The sequence below is a fragment of the Trichosurus vulpecula genome, chromosome 6, assembly GCF_011100635.1.
Source record: "Trichosurus vulpecula isolate mTriVul1 chromosome 6, mTriVul1.pri, whole genome shotgun sequence".
NCBI lineage: Eukaryota > Metazoa > Chordata > Mammalia > Diprotodontia > Phalangeridae > Trichosurus > Trichosurus vulpecula.
The window spans coordinates 268,876,067-268,899,343 of record NC_050578.1 but is presented as its reverse complement, the minus strand read 5'-3'; the positions used below and the strand labels follow the sequence as shown (position 1 = coordinate 268,899,343).

Here is a 23,277-nt window from a genome sequence, read left to right as displayed (position 1 = left end):
AAATAGGTAGCAATAAAACATTTTTGTCATTTCCACTAATGAGATGATATAAGTTTCTATTGTTGAACTATTTGATATTTCTAAGGAATTTTGTGATAAGTATAGGTTTTTCTAGGCCTTGGCTATTTTTGGAGGAACAATGGAAGCATTGGAGAAGGTGAAACTTTGGGGGGCAGGGTGTTTCCCAGGATGAAAGCTACAACAACTGGCCAGGAAGATGAGCTGATGACCTGGGACAAACCTGGGCTCTTGAGTTTATCTCACCATGAGAGGCAAATGATTATCAGCTGATATTGTTGATGATAGGGAACACTGGCTTCTTCTCCACATTAATTATTGTTCTCAATGATGGTTCCAGAACCTGAGATGAAAGGCCAACCTACAAGCATAAAGGTACTTAGAAGTGTTCTGTGAGTGTGTTTATGTGTGTATAAACATATATACATATATGCAAGTGTGTATCTATGTGTATATATGTCTATGTGTATATATGTGTATATATGTGTACATCCACAAAAACTAGAGATTCCAAAAGTAATACTGCATGGTATACCTTCTCCATTCTAATCACCACTTAATAAGTTCCTTCACTCACTAGTCATAGAATGGATCTTCATCCAGAGAACATCACAAGAAGACCTCATTCTTATTTGCCCAAAGGAATTTTTTTCCTTTCTAAATTCCTTCTGAATGCATTTTTCACGTCCTTGTTCCTCAGGCTATAAATAAGTGGATTCAACATGGGGATCACTTCTGTACAGAACACAGATACCACCTTGTTGAGATGCAGGGAGAAGCTTGCACTGGGCCTCACATAGATGAAGAATAGGGTCCCATACATGATACTGACAGTAGTCAGGTGTGAGGAGCAGGTGGAGAAGACCTTGGACCTCCCACCAGCAGAGGGGATCCTCATGATGGTCATGAAGATATAGACGTAGGAAATAAGAATGGTCAGACCACTGAAGACTCCCACAGCTCCAGCAATGATGAAAAGTATTAACTTATTGAGATGGGTGTCAGCACATGCAAGAGAGAGCAAAGGTGAGATATCACAGAAGAAATGATTGAGTACATTCTGGCCACAGAAGGGGAGGTGGAAAGTTAAGACTGTATGGGTCATAGCAATTACAAGGCCAATGGCATAAGGCCCAACCACCAGATGTACACAGACACTCTGGGACATGACAAGTGTATAGAGTAATGGGTTGCAGATTGCCACATATCGATCATATGCCATTGCAGCTAAAAGGAAACACTCAGTGGCCAAAAAGAGGGCAAAGGTCCACATCTGGGCTGCACAGCCCAGAAAAGAGATGGTTTTCTTCTCTACAAAGAAGTCAGCCAACATCTTTGGGGCAATTGTAGAAGAAGAACAGAAATCCACAAAGGACAAGTGACTGAGAAAAAAGTACATGGGGGTGTGAAGCTGGGAGTCTATCCATATCAGGACGATCATGCTCAGGTTCCCAAAGACAGTGATAAGATAGAAAAATAGAAACATGAGAAAAAGTAGAACCTGTTGCTGGAGATGCTCTGTAAATCCCACGAAAAGAAATTCAGTCACCATGGTTTGATTCCTAGTTTCCATTGTCTGCTACAATCTGATAAAAGAATGAGAAAGACTATTTTTGTTCTGAAATTTTCTAGAATGTTCTATTTCCTCTGTTAGTATCTTAGAACTCCTAGCTTTCTTCAAAGAACAACTGTCAATGCTTTCTCCCTCACGAAATCATCTTAATAATGATTTTTTCATGTTTTTGATAGGGGACAGTAAGCATGAGTAGTGAAGAAGAAAAAGAAGAAGAAGAAGAGGAGGAGGAGGAGGAAGAAGAGGAAGAAGAAGAAAAAGAGGAAGAAGAAGAAGAAGAGAAAGAGGAAGAAGAAGAGGAGGAGGAGGAAGAAGAAGAGGAAGAAGAAGAAGATGAAGAAGAGGAGGAGGAAGAGGAAGAAGAAGAAGAAAAAGAGGAAGAAGAAGAAGAGGAAGAAGAAGAAGATGAAGAAGAGGAGGAGGAGGAGGAGGAGGAGGAAAAAGAAGAAGAGGAAGAAGAAGAAGAGGAAGAAGAAGAGGAGGAGAAGGAGGAAGAAGAGGAGGAGGAGGTGGAACAGGAGGAGGTGGAGGAGGAGAAAAGAAAAAAGAGGAATAATACTGAATTATTTTTGAAGTACATGTGGGAGTAAATTCAGGTTGAAGCCTAGATGTAGAGGACCCTTATGAAATAATAGGTTGGATTTTTATTAGAAGTTGTATGTGCTTTAAGAAAGCAAGATGGGATGGAGATGGTTCACAAATAATCTATTTTTTATCTATGACTTTGTATAGACAGAATGCTCATTTTTGTGTCAGGTTGAGAATTTTTTAAATAACTTAAAACAACAAAAGAGATTTCCTCACAATATACAATATTCTTTATTTTGTAAGGTTAGTAGCCTATTTGTAAAAGCAGTCTTCTTTCACTGTTTTCCTTATTCAATCAGGGTGCAAGGCAATCTATGAGTGTCTTCAGATATTTCCTCATTAAGTATTAAAATGGTAGCCTCTCAATAATCAGTGATTTGTATTTAAGTAAGGCCAATTTATTAAGAGTATTTCTGAAATAGATTGGATAAGTCTCTCTTCTCACAAGTTTTCTCTCTTTTTCTCTCTCTCCTCCATATATCATACATGCATATATATATACACATCTATATACATACACTACATATATACATATATGTATATATGCGTATATATACATATGTACATATACACACAGGCAGTATGTATGTTTACATATACATATATGTGTAAATATGTGTGTGAAACACCCTAATTTTCACAACTTATTTCAAAATCATAATCCATACAATTTTGGTAATAAAACAAAATAAAACAAATTTTGATAGTAAAACAATGATATGCATAATTATGTGTAATGAATCTGCTACAAAAAAGATCGTAAAGTCCTGCTGACTTCTCCTTAATTTCAGAAATGGACACCTCCCATCATTCAATTCTCTCAGGATACCAATGAAATCTCTTTTGAGGTCTAGGTGGCCTTGTCAAAAGTTTAAATTTGAATTTCAGATTCACTTCAGACATTCACTAGCTAGGTGTTCTTGGGCAAGTCATTTGACTTCAATCTGCATCAATTTCCTCATCTAAAAAATGGAGGTGATAGTACCTTCCTTGAAAGTTTGTAGTGAGAATAAAAAAAACCAAGATAATATTTATGAAGTACTTTGCACACTTTAGGGCATTAGGTAAATGCTACTTCTTCTTAGTAGTAAGAGCATCAAGAATTTTCTTTATGTTCCTTAATAACACACAAGTTAAAATCAAGTCTCTCAGGAAATGTTCTATCAAACCTTGTGCTCTGTCTTCTTATCATTTCTCTGCAGCCATTAGAATTAAACACTCTTCAGAATCATGGTTAAACCCTCAGTCTCCTCACAGACTCCCAAAGAAGGAAAGTTAAAGCATCATGGTTCATTGGGAACAATTTAGTGTCTTAAAGATAGTTAACAGGAGTTTGGTTTTTTTTTCCTCTGTGGGAACAGTTATTGGAAAAGTAGATCAACCATTATACCAGGCCACCTCCTCCAGCAGATTGAAAGACTGTGAGAACAGTGATTCATTTTTTTGTATTCCCAGAACAAGGCAGAATGCTTTATACATTCTAGATCTTAATCAATATTTATTGAACACTGACTGAATAAATCAGTTATTAATACAATTTGTTTTAGGTCATAAAGTGACCTTAAGTGTTTTAAATTTTGTTCTTTTTCTTATTTCTCACTTAGCTTTTTTGATAGATGCTTCAGGTGAAGAGGGAAAAAACTGTATGTTTTTGCCAACTGAATTGAGAAGGGACATACCAGTGTCTCTGTGTATCTGTGGAGTGGTGCTCTTTCTCAGTCATCCATGCTACCACTTCCTTTACAAAGGTGGCTGGAAGTGCCCAGTAATGGAAACATCTTAGACCCCTACCTTTATCCCAAATGAAGAGCAAGATCTTACTAGAATGCAAAAGGAATGGGGTGAGCAATGGTCAGTGTGAGGTAGTGTAAAGAACACAGATTCTAAAATGACCTGGGAGTCCCAGAGCCCTATGTCCCTCTTTATTATTCTCTTTTAAGATACAGATATTTTTACAGAAGTCGCTTCTGTGATCCCTTCCCATTTTCACTTTGTCACTTAAACCTCCAAACCACTGGAAATTTGGTGTTAATATTATTCCTGTCCTCAGTTATAGTACTGGCTGCATCATTCAGATTGGAAATGGTGTGGATTGAGGAGTAGCATAAGCTCCCAGTGCCCCAAACCATCTCTCCCATTCAGATGCCTGGAATATAATTATTAGAAGTGAAAAGACTCCTTAGGGGATTCTAGTCTCTCTCTCTTTCAATTGAGTGTAAACACAACTGCCACCTAAATCTTCTTAATACACAGCTCTAATCCAGGTACTCCATTGCTCAAAACCTTTCAACCTCCCCAAGTGCCTGTATGGCATTCAAGTCTCTCCCTAGAATGGCTCTCACCTACCTCTTCAGCTTGATCTCACATTACTTCCTCCCATATATCTATGTACCAGCCAAATTGGACTACTTTCCATCTATTGAGCAAGAATCAGGCTTTCCTTCTTCCACACTTATTAATTTACTTCCCAATTCTGGGGTGCCTTCTCTACCCATCTCTATGTGTTGAATCCCCTATTTTCAATACCAATTTAAATAGCATCTTGTCCATGAAAACTTCCCTGATTTGCCCAGCCAGAAGTGGCCTTTCCCTTATTTGATCTCCTAACAATAAGGCCCTTTTTATTCCATGATCATTTTTTATTTTCTTCTTTTGTGTGCACCTTCTTTATCACTCATAATAGACTATACATTCTTGTCGAGTGAGAACATTAGTCATAATTATTTATCTTTTTGCCTAGGACAATGCTCACATCATTTCAAGCTCTCAATAAATATTTCATTGAGTAAATATTCTTGGAATCTTCCCTGGATAGAGTTCTCAACCCTTCTCATTTTGTAAAAAACACTTCTCAGATGTCTAGTGTGCTGAGAATTGCATTACAACACTCCAGAAAGATCAGACCCCTAGTTTTAGTGTCAGACGTTCTGGGTTTGAGTCCTAGGACTGGTAGTTACTGGCTACAGGGCCATGAGAAAGTCACTTACCCAGCCCAGTTGTTTTGGGACTGGTTGAACAAACTGTGCTGTGTGAATGAAAAGAAATGGCATAAGAAACAGCAATCACCTGGGAAGCCTTGTATGAACAGAGGCAAAGTAAAGAAATCATGATCAGGAAAAAGATGGGCACAATGTCTACAACGACATACATGAAAACTTCACAGAAAGGCCAGAGAACTCAGTGAGATGTTAAATCTTGGCTTTACAGGACTGATCAATCAATTAAAAAAACCTTTATTAAGAGCTGACATCACCTAAAACTATCAGCAAGCATTATACATAATGGGGATAAGTTAAATGCCTTTCTAATAAGATCGGGGGTGAAACAAGGATGTCCATTATGGCCACTGTTATTCAATATGGTACTAAAAATGTTAGCTTTAGCAATAAGAGAAGAAAAAGAGACTGAAGGAATTAGATTAAGTAAAGAAGAAACTAAGCTATCACTCTTAGCAGATGATATAATGGTATTCTTAGAGATTCCTGAAGAATCAAGTAAAAAAACTAGTTGAAACAATAAAAAAAAACTTTAGCAAAGTTGCTGGATATAGAATAAACCCACAGAAATCATCTGCATTTCTATATAGTACTAACAAACCTCAACAAGAGCTAGAAAGAGAAATTCCATTTAAAGTTACTATAGACATATAAAATATTTGGGAATCTACCTGCCAAAACCAGGGACCATATGAACACAATTACAAAATACTTTTCACACATACAAAGTCAGATCTAAATAACTGGCAAAACATAAGGTGCTCATGGGTAGACTGAGCTAATATAATAAAAATGATAATTCTGCCTTAATTAGCTTACTTATTCAGTTCCAAACTACCAAAAAATCATTTTATAGAGCTAGTAGAAATAATGTCAAAATTCATCTGGAAGAACAATGCTAGGGAAGGTGGACTAACCATACCAGATCTTAAATTGTGTTATAAAGCAACTGTTACCAAAAACCACTTGGTAGTGGCTAAGAAATAGAGGGGTAGATCAGTAGAATAGCTTAGCTATAGTCAATGACCATTGCACTCTACTGTTTACTTAACCCAAAGACTCTAGCTTCTAGGATAGGAACTCACTGTTTGACAAAAACTTCTGGAAAAACTGGAAAGCAGTATGGCAGAAATTGGGCATAGACCAACATCTGACACTGTTTACCAGAATAAAGTCCAAAAGTTACATGATCTAGGTATAAAGGCTGATACTACAAATAAATTAAGGGAGCAAGTAATAGTTTATCTGTCAGATTTATGGAGAATGGAGGAATTTATGACCACATAAGAGATAAAGAATATTTTGAAATGCAAAATGGATTATTTCGATTACATCAAATTGAAAATTTTTCTGCAAACAAAGCCAATGCAACCAAGATTAGAAGGGAAGCAGAAAACTGGGAAAGAATTTTACAACAATTTTATCTCTGATAAAAACCTCATTTCTAAAATATATAGAGAACTGAATGAAATTTACAAGAATGCCAGTCATTTCTCAACTGATAAATGGTCAAAGGATTTGAACAAGGAGTTTTGAGAGGAAGCAATTAAAGCTATCTATAGTCATATGAAAAAGTGCTCTAAATCACTATTAGAGAAATGTAAATCAAAATAACTCTTAGGTACCACATCACACCTGTCAGATTGGCTAACATGACAAAACATGAAAATGATAAATGTTGGAGAAGATATGGGAAAGTTGGAACACTAATTCTTTGTTGGTGGAGCTGTGAGCTGATCCAACCATTCTGGAGAGCAATTTGGAACTATGCTACAAAAATGTGCATACCTTTTGACCCAGCAATATGGATCCTAGGGCTGTATCCCAAAGAGATCATAAAAATGGGAAAAGGACCCACACGTGCAAAAATATCTACAGCAGTGCTTTTTGTGGTGGCCAAGAACTTGGAATCGAGGGGATGCTCATCAATTGGGGAATGGCTGAGCAAGCTGCGGTATATGAAAGTAATGGAATATTATGGTGCTATAAGAAATGATGAGCAGACAGACTTCGGATAAACCTGGAAAGGCTTATATGAAGTGATGCTGAGTGAAGTAAGAAGAATCAGGGGAACATTGTACACAGTAACAGCCACAGTGTGTGAGGACTGATTTTGATAGACCTAGCCATTCTCAGCAATGCAAAGACCTAAAACTTTTGCAAAGTGGATAGAGAATGCCATCTACATCCAGAGAAAGCACTATGGAGTCAGAATGCACTGGGAAGCAGACTCCTTTCTCTTTTTTTGTTTTGTTTTCTTTATCATGTCTTCTCCCATTCATTATAGTTCTTCTATGCAACATGACTAATGTGAAAGTGTTTAATGGGAATGTATGTGTAGAGCCCATATCAGATTGTATACCTTCTTGGGGAGGGAAGGGGAAGAGAGGGGAAAGGGAGAGGGAGAAAATTCAAAAACTTATGGAAGCAAATGTTGAAAACTGAAAATAAATAAATATTTTAAAAAGTACTGACATTGTACTCAATCCTGGGCTAAAAAGTCATCAAAGAAATAGAAACAGGCCTGATCCTCAAAGAATTTCTGTTCCAAATGGGAAGATATTCTGTACATATAAAAGTATGAACAAAATGAATTCAAAATTATTAGGTCAAGGATGGTACTAACAGCTATACGGATCGGGAAATGTTTTTTTTTTCCTATAGGAGGCAGTGTTTGAGTTGAGATCAAGATAGATGATGAAACTCACTAGAGGTGGAGGACTACAGGTGAGACCTACAGCATAGAGCCTTCTGTCAGTGTGATGAGGGAGAAGGGAAAGGAAAAATATAGGGAAATGTTTATGCCTTTAAAAAGCATCAATAAATTGTTTTTAGAACTTCATTCAGCCTCAGTTCTGGTATCTATAGAAAAGAAACAAAGACGTTTTTATTATCTGTGCTATAGGGTTGTTGTGAGGAGGGGATTTATAAACATTTTAGCACTATATAAAGAAGAGATACAAAAATCAACTGGTAGAATTTCAGTATAAATTGCTTTATGAGCTTATGCTATACTATTATAAGAAATGAGGTGTAGGTGGAAAGTCACAGAAAGGAGGATGGGAGCTCTCATGACCCACATAGATTATTTTCTGTTTTGTCCAGATTTCAGCCCTGATGGTCACAGGCAGTTTCTTCTTTCAGGAAGGAAATTTACAATTGTCAACTTCTCCCCAACCCTAACAGATGCATACCCCATCTCTGAGTATGTACTGGCTACTCTTCAGTCTCTACTCTTCAGAGGAAAGCAATTAATATGCTCATGTCTGTCTGGACCAATAGTACCATTTTCAACAAGGACAAATAGCCTTCCCCTGAATTACCTTTACTAGGAAAATCTCATCCTACTCTTTGGAAGAATGCTCATGTTTCTAAAATAAAATACCTTTCTTCATAACAGAGCTAATCTCTGGACCCAGAACTTCAGAAATGGAATCTCAGCTACCTATGCCAATCCAAGCCTGAACAAAAATTTCCCCCATCTCATTCCCATTTTACAGATGAGGAAACTGAGTCAGAGAGGTTAATGGTTTTTCCGGGGTCGCACAACTAGTATCTGAAACCACGTCTGATCTCTGAACTTCCTGACTCCCAAGTCCAACACTCTATCTATTGTTCCATCTAGCTGTCTATAAGGAAAATTGATTTCTGGCCCTCTGTACCTTCTACCCATTTCGCTAGTTCCCCCTTTCAGGACCAAACAGAACAGATGTAATTCCTCTGCCACACAACAGTCTTTCAAACACATGAAGAGGATCATCACACCCAGCCTTCTCCAAATCTTCTCTTCTCTAGATTGGACATCTCCAATTCCTCCAACTTACCAGTGAATGTCTTGGTCTCACTTCCCTCATCTGTAGAGATGAGTATGCCTGCAGCACTTACCTTCCAGGTTTGACTTCAGGAAAAACCATAAAGCACTTAACAAAGCTTAAAGCACCATTTAAATGTTGATTATTAATCTTATTAGTCAAGTCTATTCTTCGATGTCACACATTCTATTTCAATAGCTGGATAGAAGCTGTTACTTTTAAAAATATTGGGTATTAGAAAGAAGCATACTATTTTTTCACTTTCTTTTCGTTTGAGTCTTCTTGTATGAAATGAATATTACGGAAATGCTTCACATGATTTCATATATATAATCTGCATCAGATTGCTTGACATTTTGGGGGAGGAAGGGAAGGAGAGAGGAAGGGATAGAATTTGGAACTCAAACCTTAAAAAATATTTGAAATTGTTTTAACGTGGAATTGGGGAAATAGAATATTATTTTAAAAACATTAGTTGTTATTAGTTTTGCCCAGATTTTAGTATCTATTTTAATAAGCTCTAGAATAATTTCTAAAATGTCATTTATACAAAATATATGGAGCCCACCTCTTCAAAAGAATTCTTCATAACTTGCCTTTGACTCTTTCAAAAGGAACAAGAGTATTCAAGGGTGCCTACTCAAAACCTAGAAGACAAGAAGGAAGATCATCTCCCTTCTTGGTAGGTATTCTCTGCAAGCATCAGAGCTTCCTATTATTACATGGAGAAGTTGGACTCTGTCTTTTCCTAAGAAAACCTGGGGTTCTGGAACCCCTCTGAGAAAGCATATTGGTATCCCTCCATTGATTGTAAAGATGGGCATAACTTCTTAACTTCCCTTAGTTGTAAACCAGTTCCCTTGTGAACTCCTAACCTCAGGAGCTTTATCCAATGCAGAAGGAATTAACATAATCCTGGAAGAGTTTGAGTCCGAAATCAACACACAAAGGAGTAAGCCCTGCAGCAGAAAACCTTGGCTTGATGACATGGGATTTAGAGCTGCAAAGGAACTTAGAAGCTGTTTACATTTCCAGAAGAGGAAAATGAAGCCCAGAAAGGGAAAATCACATTCAATAGTGTTACCTGACATTGGAGAAAGCAGATTTCAAAAAAATAACCTACACAATAATTATGACATAATATATGTATAATCAGCATGGAGATGCCTCTCAGAGCAGTCAATACTAGTGTTCTACCAGCATCCAAAGACACATATCTCTTTTTTGTTATTGTGGGGAAGAAAATTATAAAGCCCTAGATTTAAAGCCAGAAGAATACTAAGTCCATCTTCTCCAACACTTTCAGAGCTTAGGGGATTTTGATAAGTCACCTAGGTGGTCACAAGGGCAGAGAGTGATGCCAAGTCATCTGACTTCAAAGTCAGGGTTCTTGTCAGTGAACCATGTGGCTGTCTAGTCCAAATATCAAATGGAACACTACTCCAAATTTCTTCTCATTTTTATTGTAATTGGCAAGGTTGGGGTTGGAAGTGGGTGAAGTAGGAACAAGCATTTACTAAAGTGCCGGGCACTATGCTTTATAAGTATATGCACTTTATAAGTATTTCATTCGATCTTCACAACCACCCTGTGAGTTAGGTGATATTATTATTCTCTTTTTACAATTGAAGAAACTGAGGCAGATAGAGGTTTAATGACTTGCCCAAGGTCACACACAGGAGGAGCTGAAAGGAACTATTCATTCTGAGAGAATATATTCTTGGGATATTCCTCATTGTTTAGAGTTCTGGTCCTGGAGTCAGGAAGACTCATCTTCATGAGCTCAAATCTGGCCTCAGATACTTATTAGCTGGGTGACTCTGCGAAAGTCACTTAACCATGTTTGCCTCAGTTTCCTCATCTGTGAATGAACTGATGAAGCAAATGGCAAACTACTCCAGTATTTGCCAAGAAAACCCCAAATGGTGTCACAAAGAGTCAGACACAACTGAAAACATCTCAACAAGAATAACAACCACAACAAAGTTTCCTGGGAAGTACTTTTCTGTCCAAACATAAAGTATCAATACATTTGATGAATCAATAAGTTGTTTAAAATAATAATTATGAAGCCCCTCTTGTGAGGGAGAGAGAAAGAACTTTGAGCTATTCATAGGTATTGTCTAGGTGTTCAGCTTCATCCTTCCCCTATAGGATGTTCCATCATTGTAAAGCAAAGATTCACTAAGAATGCAATGAAAATTTGCTTCTCTTTGCTTGAAGAAAAAAACTATCATATGTGTACAAATAGCAAATGATCAAGATTTAAAAGCAAAACTATGCTAGCTCATCAGACAAGGGAGAGGAAGGGAGCATGGCGAAACATATTTGCTGCTCCCAGAGCAGCAATAAATTCTGTCCAACCTGTTGCTCAGTCCTCAAGTAGGTCAGTGAAGTAGAAAAAGATCCAACTGCTCATAATCATATTCACTTTGGGGTAAGAGAATCCTTCCCTTGCAATAGACAATTGGCCTCTACGTGTCCATCCCTGGAGTTTCAAAGTTCCGTAGATTCCCTCTTTCCACACAATCTTTACATCCCATGGTTCTTCAGTCCCTCCTTTCAGCTGAGAAAAGCTGCACTTCCCTTCAGTCTCCTTGCCAATAAGGGTCTACGTTCTTCCCTAGGGTATGGAATTTTGCACTCCTTGCAAAATCTGCTGTGCATATCTGGGATTATACTGCACAGCATTAAATTGCATATAGGCACTTAACAGAGCAAAAATGAACAATGCAGTTTCCCAAGTTATTGTCTTCAAATTAGATTCACAGAAAGTATACCTCAGTAATACATACAATAGACAGGGCAAATTAAAAAAGACACCAATCACGTTGCTTAAGTGAATGCAAGCCTAAATCACTTGCCAGATATATGTCTATACCACAAAGTTCATTCATATCTATATAACAAAAGCAAATAAAGATAACAGCAAAGCTATGCATGGTTAACTGACAAATATAGCTATAGTAAAGATACAACATTGCAAAGAAAATAATCATAACAAGAAAATAATAAGCGCATCAGAGAACTAAAGAAAAATTACAAGGAGGCAAAGATGGACAGCTGTCAACACAAGGTGTAGTATTTATCAGAAAAGTTTTCTTGAAATGAAAATTTATTGCTATGTATTTTGAATCCTCTCTTATGTTATGCTGTGCATGAGACCTGCTTTCTTTTTCTTTTCTCAATTTGCATTTGTTTCAATATTTAAGTTTATGTTATGTTTCTTTTTCTCTATTCAGCATTTGAGTTCTGATGTTTGAAATATTTTTTTAATTCCAAAATTCCAAAATTCCAAAATTCCAAAAGAAAATGATGCAAAACAGAAACAGCATTAATCATGCAAAAATTGCCACTTGCAGCAACCACATGAAAACCCCAGGATTCTGCATGCTACTTGGCTTGTTACTTTATTAATTCTTACCCTAGATTCAAGGACAATCAAAGAGTATGGGCTTATGTTTCTTTTAAATTAATAGAAATATACAAGCCACCTCATAAATTCATCAATTAATACATTAATCAATTTATTAACTAACCTAGAAGAGAATACCTTTCCCCCATAATTTTAACTCACAACTCTCGGTGTTTCAAACCCACTTGTCTCATAGGTTTAGCATCAGTGAGACACAATGATTTAAATGGTTTAGCAGTGAGACAAGCATTATTTTGACCATTTAATTCAGAAAGAAAGATCACAGCTGGAGTCACCTTTATCCATCAATAGGAACACTTGCCTTGTCCTAACTCTGGAAACACAGCTCCAACATTCAGATTTCTTAGGATATTGGTTTAAAGTTCTTCTCAACAATTTTCTTCATAATGTTATTTCACATGAAAAAAGAAAGATGACTCAGTATCTTAGGAAAGATTGGTCATTTATTCTATACACAATGTAGTTTCTCTGGGGAAATTTGTTAGTCTGTTTCCACCCTCTTTGCGATTAAACAGCCTCTCTTCAGCCATGACAATTAACAATCTTTCCAAGAGAACAGGTAAGCTGCTGGTCTTCACATGGATTCATCAAAGATAGCAATTAAATGATCAATCTTTTTTTCTCAGAGAAAGGACAGACAAAAACTTAGTTTTCTCATGGTAGCTCAAACAGCTTCCATTTTCCATCCCCTAGAACGAGAGTTATATCTTAATTCTCTCAATGATGTGATATCTCTTTTCAAGTCGTCGTAACAATATCCATAATTTCTGTAATGGGGACTATTAAAGCTGGTATTGCATTTGTTTCCAGGGTTGCTGGGGCAAAGAATTAGTCATGCAGTAGCCAAGATAAAGGTCATGAGGCTCAACAAAGTTAACAATAATGCCTCTTTTGTTAGATCATTTAGAAACTGCTTTCTATTCTATGCTCCTGACTGATGTCCCCTTTTCCCAGATTGGGAAGATGAGGTGTTACCCAGAACTATTGCTAGGGATAGGTTCTGAGTCAAAGTATCTCCTTGCTTTATACCTTCTTACCTCACCCAATCTTAGCACCCTCTCTGGAGCTGACCCCTGTGGTATGGACTCACCTTTAGTAGATTGAACTCACCTAGAGAGGCCTGAAGCTCTTATTCCTTTGAGATCATTAGAATGACAGAATCTTAGAGCTAGAAGAGATCTCATATCATCTGCTTCAGCCCTTTCAACTCACATAAAAAGTAACAATCAACAAACAAAAAAGTCCTTTTAATGTATCAATGTACAGATTCACAAAATTTATTATAAGAAGTTTTCATATTGTAGAGAGGATTCCTATCCCATCATGACTTGGTTTAAATGACCTCGGAAGTTCTTTCCCACTTCGAATTCCTGTTACTCTGTGTTTTCTCAGTCTCTCTCTCTCTCTCTCTCTCTCTCTCTCTCTCTCTCTCTCTCTCTCTTTCTCTCTCTGTCTGTCTCTCTCTTTTTCTCTCTGTCAGTCTGTCTCTCTCTTTTAATCTCTGTTTGTCTGTCTCTCCCAACACAGTATTTGACCCACAATCATGTTTAGGTACCCAACTTTCAACTGAGCCTGAGGCATTTCACATGTTGCTGGTTTGAAGAAGGAGAAACGACTTCAAATTGACAGAGAGAACATGGAGCAGAATATGATACTGCACGCCTGTATAAAGAACTTACAGAGTTGGCATTAGAGCCTCTTCACAGAGAGAGATACAGAGAGAAAGAAGAGAAAAAGATAGAGACAGTTTCTTCCCTCAAGGAGCTGATATCCAGATGGGAACCACCATATTTAACCTGCAAGGGACCTCAGTGGAGACAGAAGCCTGAGAGTAGAAGCCAAGTATTCCAGATATCCTTGATCTCCAGCTTCTAGGGTGGCATTTTGGAATGAAATTGGTCCTTCTCCCTTTGGGTTGAGCTGCAATCTCCCTTATTTCACTCCCCCCTAAAGTTTTTATCCACTCTTGCAAGTTCTTCAGTATCTTCTGATCTGTCTACCTTCTCTAATGTCTGTTTGGTATTTTGCTTAGACGTATATATTTGCTATTGGTGATGGCCCTTTTTTGTAATGAGTTTTTGATGGGAAAAAACTAAACTGACTAAAGTCTGCCCTTTCTAAATTATGTTTATTTTCTATACTTAACTCTCCTTGAATGCCCAGGGAAAGAGTTCCTTCTGAAACAGAATGATATCTCTAGACCAAACCAGCAATATTTGAGGGTATAGATAGAAAAAAATTCTAGTCTGATGTCGATTTTGAGATAGGTGAGAGAACAAGCAAACACCCAACCATCACCCTGCTCCTGCTCTCCTGAAGGTGAAATTGGAAGCCTCTCTTGCCAGGGAAGCATGACCAGTTGCCAGAGACATCTATCAATGCAACTTATGAGCTGTGACCGTACATTGAGACAACCTTATAGATAAACTATTGATATCTTACATGGGCACATATATACTGTACACTTAATTCATATTTTTTTGAGTTGAGTTAATTTTGAACTCAATTGGACCTTGAACTTAGCTGATAACAGAACAGCAATTGAAACCTCAGTCAAATTCTTCTTGAATCATTTTCCACCATTCCACCTGTTCCATAACCCCAGAAAAAGCACTCCCTTCATCTGATGTTTGTGTGTGTGTGTGTGTGTGTGTGTGTGTGAAGGAGGAGCAAAAACATTTTATTGTCTTAAGTAAAATACAATTAATAATAATAGTGCACATCTATATGGTATATTAAGGATTGCAAAGTGTATATATGTGTGTGTGTATGTGTGTAGGTATAGGTATATTGTGAGTATGTATGTGTACTATATGTGTATATATGAATGCACGAATGTATGTGTGTAAATAGGCATGGATGTGCATGTATAGATTTATAACTTTATTACATCCTTATGACAACTTCATGAGGTAGTAATTATCAATATTCCCATTCTATAGATGAAGAAACAAAGGATTAAATTAAACAACTTGCCCAGGTCATAAGTTTCTGAGGAAGGATTAGAACCCACAGGTTCCTCATTCCCTCCAATATGTGCACACACAGAAAGGCAATCACATAATACTTTCCCCAAATCCCAATGAATTCATAGTTTAGTAACTCTGGGAACTTTCACAGTTGTCATAGCCTCTTCCTTCTTCCCAAGGAACATAGTGCATTAACTGAATTCTACCAAAAAGTCTTTTACTCATTGGTGCCAAAAGATGGCAAACAAGATCAGTTTTTAGGAAGCCCATGGAAAGGCAAACCAATTTCTCAGAATTGACTAGAATCCTTCCATAATTCCATTTTCCAGATCCCATTTAGGCTTTGTGAGGTGTTCGTGAGTCATAGAGGTCTCTAATTTGATCTTTGTTAATGCTCATGGTGGTACAGTAGATAGAGTACTTGGCCTAGAGTCAGGAAGACTCATGTTCATGAGTTAGAAGGTGGCCTCAAACATGTAATACCTATAATTCTAGGTAAGTCACTGAATCCTGTTTGCCTCAGTGTCCTCATCTCTAAAATGAGCTAGAGAAGGAAATGGCAAACCACTCCAATATCTCTGCCAAGAAAACCCTAAATGGGGTCACAAAGACTAGGAAATGACTGAAAAATGACTAACCAATGCCCACTTAGCAATCCACGTGTATAGGCTAGAGTTGTATGTAGGCAGACTCAACAAGCTACCGACTCTGTAAAATTTCAGGATTACCAGGAAGGCCCTAAGGCCCCTGTTATATCTTCCCCCCAATTGATGTCTAAAATTCTTTAGATAAGATTTGGCTCACCTGTTAGAATGCAAACAGTACCTTAGTTTCAGGGTCTTATTTTTTATTTTGTTTTTGTTTTTTCTGTCACGAGAAGAACCGCTAAAAATAGTTTTATACATAGAAGGCATGTTCTTCTTTCTTTAATTTCTTTGGTATATAGGACTGACAGTGGTATCCTTGGGTCAAAAGGAATTCCTAGTCTAGTAACTCTGGGAACTTTTATAATTACATTGTTTGCCAAATGGCCCAGAGAATTCACAGTTCCAACAAAAATGTATCAATGTGCCTGTTTTCCCTCAGTCCCTCCAACATTTGTTATTATCCTTTTTTGGTCAATTTTCCAGTCCAATGAGCCTGAGGTAGAACTTCAGAGTTGCTTTAATTTGCATTTCTTTAATCAACAGTGATTTGGATCATTTTTTGGATCAAATCCAAGATGGATCAAATCCAACACAACTTGAATTTCTGAAGCCGACCTGCAGTTTCACTCCATGGACACTCCATGGAGAAATGAAATGACACAAGTCGGGCGGACTCTGAATCAGAGCTCAACTTTATTCAGGCAAGCAACAGATTTTTATACTGGTTCTGAACCATTACCTCATGCATTGCTTTGTTACTTTACTGGGACATCCTGCCACGTGTCTCACATAGCCCATGTAGCTTAGATATACCATGCTCACTATATTGCAACATTCCTGATCATTCCCATGCAGATACCCATATTGAAACATTTCTGTTCTTTCCCATGCGGATAACAGCTGCGAGGGTGGTTCTGGACCCACGACCTCTTATCTTGGTACAGTCTTGCAAAAAGCCTTGCCTCAGATGGCCTTGCCTTGCACAGGCTTAGGAGGCTTACCAAGATATAGCTGGATCTCCACATGCTGTTCTGCACGTTCTCAAGGATAGCTACACCACATTGAGGTCAGACCCTTTCCCTAGGATCCCACAGATTTCTTCCTCTGAAAACTGTCTATTCATATCCTCTGACTTTATCTACTGGGGATTGGTTGAAAAAATTATAGCATATCAATGTAGTAAAATACTATATTGCTGTAAGAAATTATGAAAGAAAGTTTCAGAGTGTCTGGGAAGATTTGTACAAATTGATGCAGAATGGAAGGAATGGACCAGAGGAAACAAATTATTCTATAACAAAACCATCATAAAAATGAACAATTTTGAAAGACTGAAGATTTCTGCTTGCTTCAGTGATTACCCATAATTCCAGAGGACAAATCATGAAAGATACTATCCCCTCTTTACAAAGAGGTGATGGACTAATGTGCAGGATAAGCCACACATTTTTGGCTGTGGCTCATATGGGAATTTGTTTTACTGGACTATGAATATATGTTATAAGAATTTTATAGTTCTTAGGGAGGATAGGGGTGGAGAAGTAAAAGGAAGAAAAACTAAAACATTCAATAATTGAAAAGTGTTTTTAAAAATTCAAAATCTGCCCAGAGTGTGGAGGTCAGGCAGAGAACATGAATAGATTGTGATATCTGGAAGAGAGCCTTAGAGGGTTCTTGTGAACCAAGAAGATCAAGGAAAAGCTGGAGTAGAGGGAGGAAAGGGAGCATGGGGACAATTGTAGATTACTTTGCCGATTTCCCATTTTACAAAAGGCTATTTTTACTGGAAAGAACATGACTTCTAATCAGAAGGTCTTCTTTCTGCATAGATAGTTCTCATCTCCTGAATCCTAGTCTCTTGTCACCTGCTGTGTACTGGACATCTCCATCTGGATGGCCCATAAACATCTCAAACTCAAAATCTCCCAGAGAAAACTCAATGTCTTCCTCTCAAAATCCACTTTACCTCTTAACATCCATGGTTTGTCCCAGAAAATCGCTACCCACTGAGTCCTCCAGTTACACGACCTAGGAGTCATCCTCAATTCTGCAATCAACTTTACCCATCCTGTCCAATTGGGTGCCAAGTCCCACTGATTCTACCTACACAATGTCTCTCATGTCCATTTGCTTTTCTCCACTAGCACCACAGCCACAATCCTAGATCAAGTCCTCATGACTTCTTGCCTAGATTATTGCAACAGTTTTGACAAGTTTTGGGGTTCCAAATTTTCTCTCCCTCCCTCTCCTCCCCCCCAACCCCCACGATGGCATGTAATACAATGTACGTTCTACATATACCTTCACACTGAACTGATTTATATAATAGTCCAGTTGTAAGGAAGAATTATACATAGTGGAATGAGTCATGAGAAAGAAGATATTAAACCAAAAAAGGGAAAAACAGAGAGAGCAAAAAGTTTGCCTCAATCTGAATTCAGACTCCATAATTTTTTTCTTTGGAGGTGCAATAGCTTTTTCCATCATGAGTCTTTTGGAGCTGTCTTTGAACCTTGCATTGATGAGAGGAGTCAAGTCTATCAAAGTTAGTCCTTACAGACACCTTATATGGTACCCATAGGATACTGAACATCCTGAGAGTTGGATAATGTCCAAACCTGCACGTCTGCTAAACATGTTACTTGCTATGATTCCAGCAGGTTTGATGTCAATTCTTCTGCAATGCTTTGTCTCTCTGCCACCTGTCAGAGGCCATAATTATATCATCATAGACTTAAAAGTGGAAGACATTTTTTAGGTGATTGAGTATTATTTTAATCAATTTAGTGCTAGAAGGGATTTTGGAGGTCATTAAGTCTCATCATAATCAATTTAGATCTGGAAGATACTTTCGAGGTCATTGTGTCATAAAACAGACTCAGAGCCTGGAAGGTAAATTTGAGGTAATCAAATCATATACTTAGATTCATAGTTGGAAGGCACCTGAGAAGCCATGTAGTCCAACTTAGTCATCTTACAGATGACCTGATAACCATGAGAAAAACAGATGAGAGGGAAGACATTGGAGGCAAAGAGAGTAGCTGGTGGTTGTTGAATAATCCAGGTGTGAGGTGAAGGAGAGCTTGGATGAGCCTAGTGACATCGAAAAAATGGACCAATGAAAGTCAACTCAAAGGATATTGTGGAAAAGGTGCAAATACTTAGCATCCTAGGATGAGGTCTTTGTTTTGTTTTGCTTTGTCTTGTTTTTGTGGGGGCAGTTGGGTGGAGGACCTTGACTCTGACATTCAATGTGTTACTTAGCATTTCAAGCATTTCAGCATCTAGAAATGCATTAAATATATAGCCTATGCATTTTCCAAATTACTGATAAAAATGTCAAATAGCATAGGAGATCAAAGCATAGATTATTTCAGTACTGCACTAGGGATTTCCTTGAAGTTGCTGACTTGGGGACCTATCTATTCAATTGGCTCCTAATCCCTCTAACTATAATTATCCTGCCCTCATCTCTATATCTTGCCTAGAAGAATAAGTAAACTAAATCAATAGGATTTCCTTGATCTGCCAGTCTAGTAATCTAGAGGAAAGGGTTCAATTAGTCTGGCATAACTTGTTCTTAATGAATCCATCCTAAGTCTTTAGGATTGGTTGCCTCTTTGAGATGTTCCATAATTATCCCTCTAATAATACATTCTAGAATTTGAAAGACCAAGGTGGCTGAAGAGAGAGTATGACCCTGTTTCAGGGGGATGGTTTGTACTTCAGTTTGTACTATATCTGCTTAGTAAATGTTGTTCACTCATTTTTCAATCATGCCTGACTCTTCATAGCCCCATTTTGGATTTTCTTGACAAAGATAGTGGAGTGGTTTGCCATTTGGTTCTCCAGCTTATTTTACAAAGGAGAAACAGGAGGCAAACAAGGTTAAGTGACTTGCCCAAGGTCACGAGATTAGTAATTGTCTGAGATGAGATCTGAACACAAGAACATAAGTCTTCCTGACTCCAGGCCCAATACTCTATCCATTATACCACCTAGCTACCTTTCTTGGTAAATATCCCATTGTAAAAAGAAATTTCATGTTACAAAGTTAAAGGAAATCTGGGAGCTAATCACTGACTACTGATGTTGGGGAGAGCTCCCTGGAATAGGAGTTCAAGCTCATTGCATTAGAGAAGATACCCACAACCCTTAAGGCATACTCTTAGATCCCTGAGGAAGAGATATTCCTAACCTTGCTCTGGGAACTCAACCTGTTAGTGAGTTCAGAGAGTAAGTCCAGAGTCTGGTTACAATTGTAGGTCTATCATTTTCAGTACTCTGTTCTAAGAAGGTTTCCAGTGCTAATAATTTATGTCTCTCTATACTGTACCAGAGAAGACCACCACTGAGTGTGGCATAAGTTTATTACACTGCCTTTGAATCTCTGAACTCTAGACAATCTTTTTAACTGCTTTCGTCCCAAAACAATTCCACTATATAAAAATTTCAGGGTTGTAGAAAGAGATAGAAAGGTCTTAGATGGATTAAACTTTAAAACGGGACAAAGACAAAAGGCAAAAGATATTTTGGGAAAAAAAATTAATTGGCAGCATCAGCCAACACCATACTCAGAAAATTGTGATATCATTGAAATACCTCTAGTGTTCCCTACCTCCTCTAGCACACCCATTCTTCTGGATTGCTTCCTTCAGGCAAGGGACTGTTCAATCAAGAAGATATGATAATCAGATTCACCTCTAGTTAGTGATAGCATATGGATTCATTCCTACCTTAAAGAAGGATTTGCTTATTTGAGAACACTTGGGTAAAGACTTTTAACTCCAAGGTATCTCTAGCTAAAATAACCTCCTGTTAAAAAAAAAACAACTTTCCCAATGCTGCCAGTGCTCAGGGCTCCTTAATAAACAAAATTACTAGGTACTGATTTTGTACATATCTTTTATTGACTAAAGTTTGAACATGATGCTTCTACTCAGTGGAAAGTAAACTGCTATGGCCAGAGGCTGTTGGATTTTTATCTTTTAAATCTCCTCTCCTATCACAGTACATAGCAATCTCTGTTGAATTGAGACATATATCTTTGGTCTCCAAGCCATTCTCAGACACTCTTCACAGAATCACAGGGAAATGATGTCAGGGGTCAAGTAGCACCTGAACAGGACTCCTCTTTATAATATCCCCAAGAAGAGTCCATCCAGTCTCAACTTGAATATTTTCAAAAGAAAGAAACTTGTATGATCTTCGGCACGTCACTTAACCTTCTTGTGGCTCAGTTTCCTCATCTGTAAAATCAGGGGGTTGGACTATATGGCCTCTGAGGTTTCTTCCAGCTCCAGATCTATGATTTCATGGTCCTACAATGTCCTGAGGCATTAGCTCCAATTGCTAATGTCATGAAGTTTCTCCTTCCCTCCCTACCCCCAACCACATTAAACCTAAATCTTGCCCTCCAATTTCTACCTATTACTACTAGTTCTGTCCTCTGGAACTAAATGGAACAAGTTTGATACATCCCCCACAGGACAAGCCTTCAAATACTTGAAGATAGTTACATTCATTTATTGAAATATCCCTTGAGTTGGCTTCCCTTGCCTCAGGTCTTGCCATACTCTAATCCATCATCCACATAGCTTGCCAAAGTGACTTTCCTAAAGCCATGTGACCATGCCACTCACTTACTCAGTAAATGCCAGTGGCTCCCTTTTATCTCTAGGGTCAAATGCAAACACTTCAGCCCTTCACATCCTTGACCCAACCTACCTTTCCAGCCTTATTACACATCACTCCCCCTCAAACAGTCTACATTCCAGTGAACCTTGCCTTCTTACTGTTCCTACTATATCTATGGCACTCAAATTCCAATCTCTTGGCCTTTGCATTAGGTATCCTTAAGTAGTTCTACTACTACTACTACTACTACTACTACTACTACTACTACACTACTACTGCTGCTGCTGCTGCTGCTGCTACTGCCTCATAAAATCTTTAGATTCATTGGATACCCCAGCTCAATACCACTTTCAACATGAAGCCTGCCTGATTCCCCAGTTTCCAATGGCCTCCTCTAAAATCACCTGAGAATGATTTTGTATCCATTTTGTGTATGACAATATGTGTACATGTCATCTCTTCCAATAAAATATAAGCCCCTTGAGGACAGGGGCTGTTTTAATCTTGTGATTGCTTCTCAGGTCTAGCATTGGAACCTGGCACATTGTAGGCACTTTATAAATGTCTGTTGAATGATGAAGGACCATTTCAGATGTCAGGGTGGCAATGTGGTGTGATGGAAAGGGTTCTGGCCTTTTAGGAGGCCCCCATTATGTACCAAATCAAGAAATCCCAGCTCCAACAAGTAGTGTGATTACTTGACAATCACTTAATGTCTCAAAACCTCATTTCCTCATCCTCATTCCTGAAGGCTGAAAGGGAATATTCATAATTCCTTTGTCATCTGAGTTGAGGTGAAGAAAACATTTTGAAAAACCATGGAAATATGAGTTATTCTTAAACTGAAAGAAAGAACAGGTCCCAATTTGTCCGACTTGTCCTGGTGGCTCACATTCTTTTTTTTCTCTCTTTATTGAGTTGGAGGTGGCAAAGCATAAGAGAAGAAGAAGATACCCTCACCTCCCTATATCTTCATTGAGTACATAATAGCTGCCAGTATTATCCCATCCCTGAGAAGGCATATGGTTAACATTGGGATTTACCTCAACTTTGTCCTGCTTTGCTGGTCTTCCTTACAGTAGCAACCTTAACCAACCCTTAGCATTTGTCATTTCATCCATGGAGGCATTCCTTCTAAAGATACAGGTATCAACCCCTCCATCCTCTTCAGTTTGTGTCCATGTACTATTCAAATTACTCTACTTTTTTCTTCAAAAATCTCTGTAGAATGTCTAATCACCACAATGGAAACCCTCATTTATATTTAATAGGTAGAGAAATGCAAAGATGAAAATAAACCAGGCATGCCCTGAAGAAATGAAATAAGCATTTACCTAGCACCTACTATGGGTCAGGAGCTTTACAAATATCCTTCCATTTGATCTCCACAATAACCTTAAGAGATAGGTACTATTATTATCTCCACTTTAGAGGTTAAGTAACTTGGTCGGGGTCACACAGCTAGCAAATATATGGGGATGGATTTGAACACAGATCTTCCTAGTTCCATTGTGCCACCTAGGTGCTAGGTGCTTCTTAGATGTCTTTTAATATTTTGATCCTGACAATGATTACGAACTCTTGGCTGTTCAGTTATTTTG

The 23,277-nt window shown here is 38.0% G+C and overlaps 1 protein-coding gene across 1 annotated transcript; it reads right to left on the bottom strand.

Moving 5' to 3' along the window:
- Positions 1-646: 646 nt before the first annotated feature.
- On the bottom strand, positions 647-1,591 carry LOC118854561 (olfactory receptor 998-like). Its single transcript, XM_036764926.1, has one exon. It carries the CDS (start codon positions 1,589-1,591, stop codon positions 647-649), a length of 945 nt encoding a protein of 314 aa, XP_036620821.1.
- Between the last annotated feature and the right edge of the window lie 21,686 nt (positions 1,592-23,277).

Coding starts and splice junctions, on each gene's coding strand:
- LOC118854561 (XM_036764926.1), bottom strand. CDS start 1,591: ATGGAAACTAGGAATCAAACCATGGTGACTGAATTTCTTTTCGTGGGA.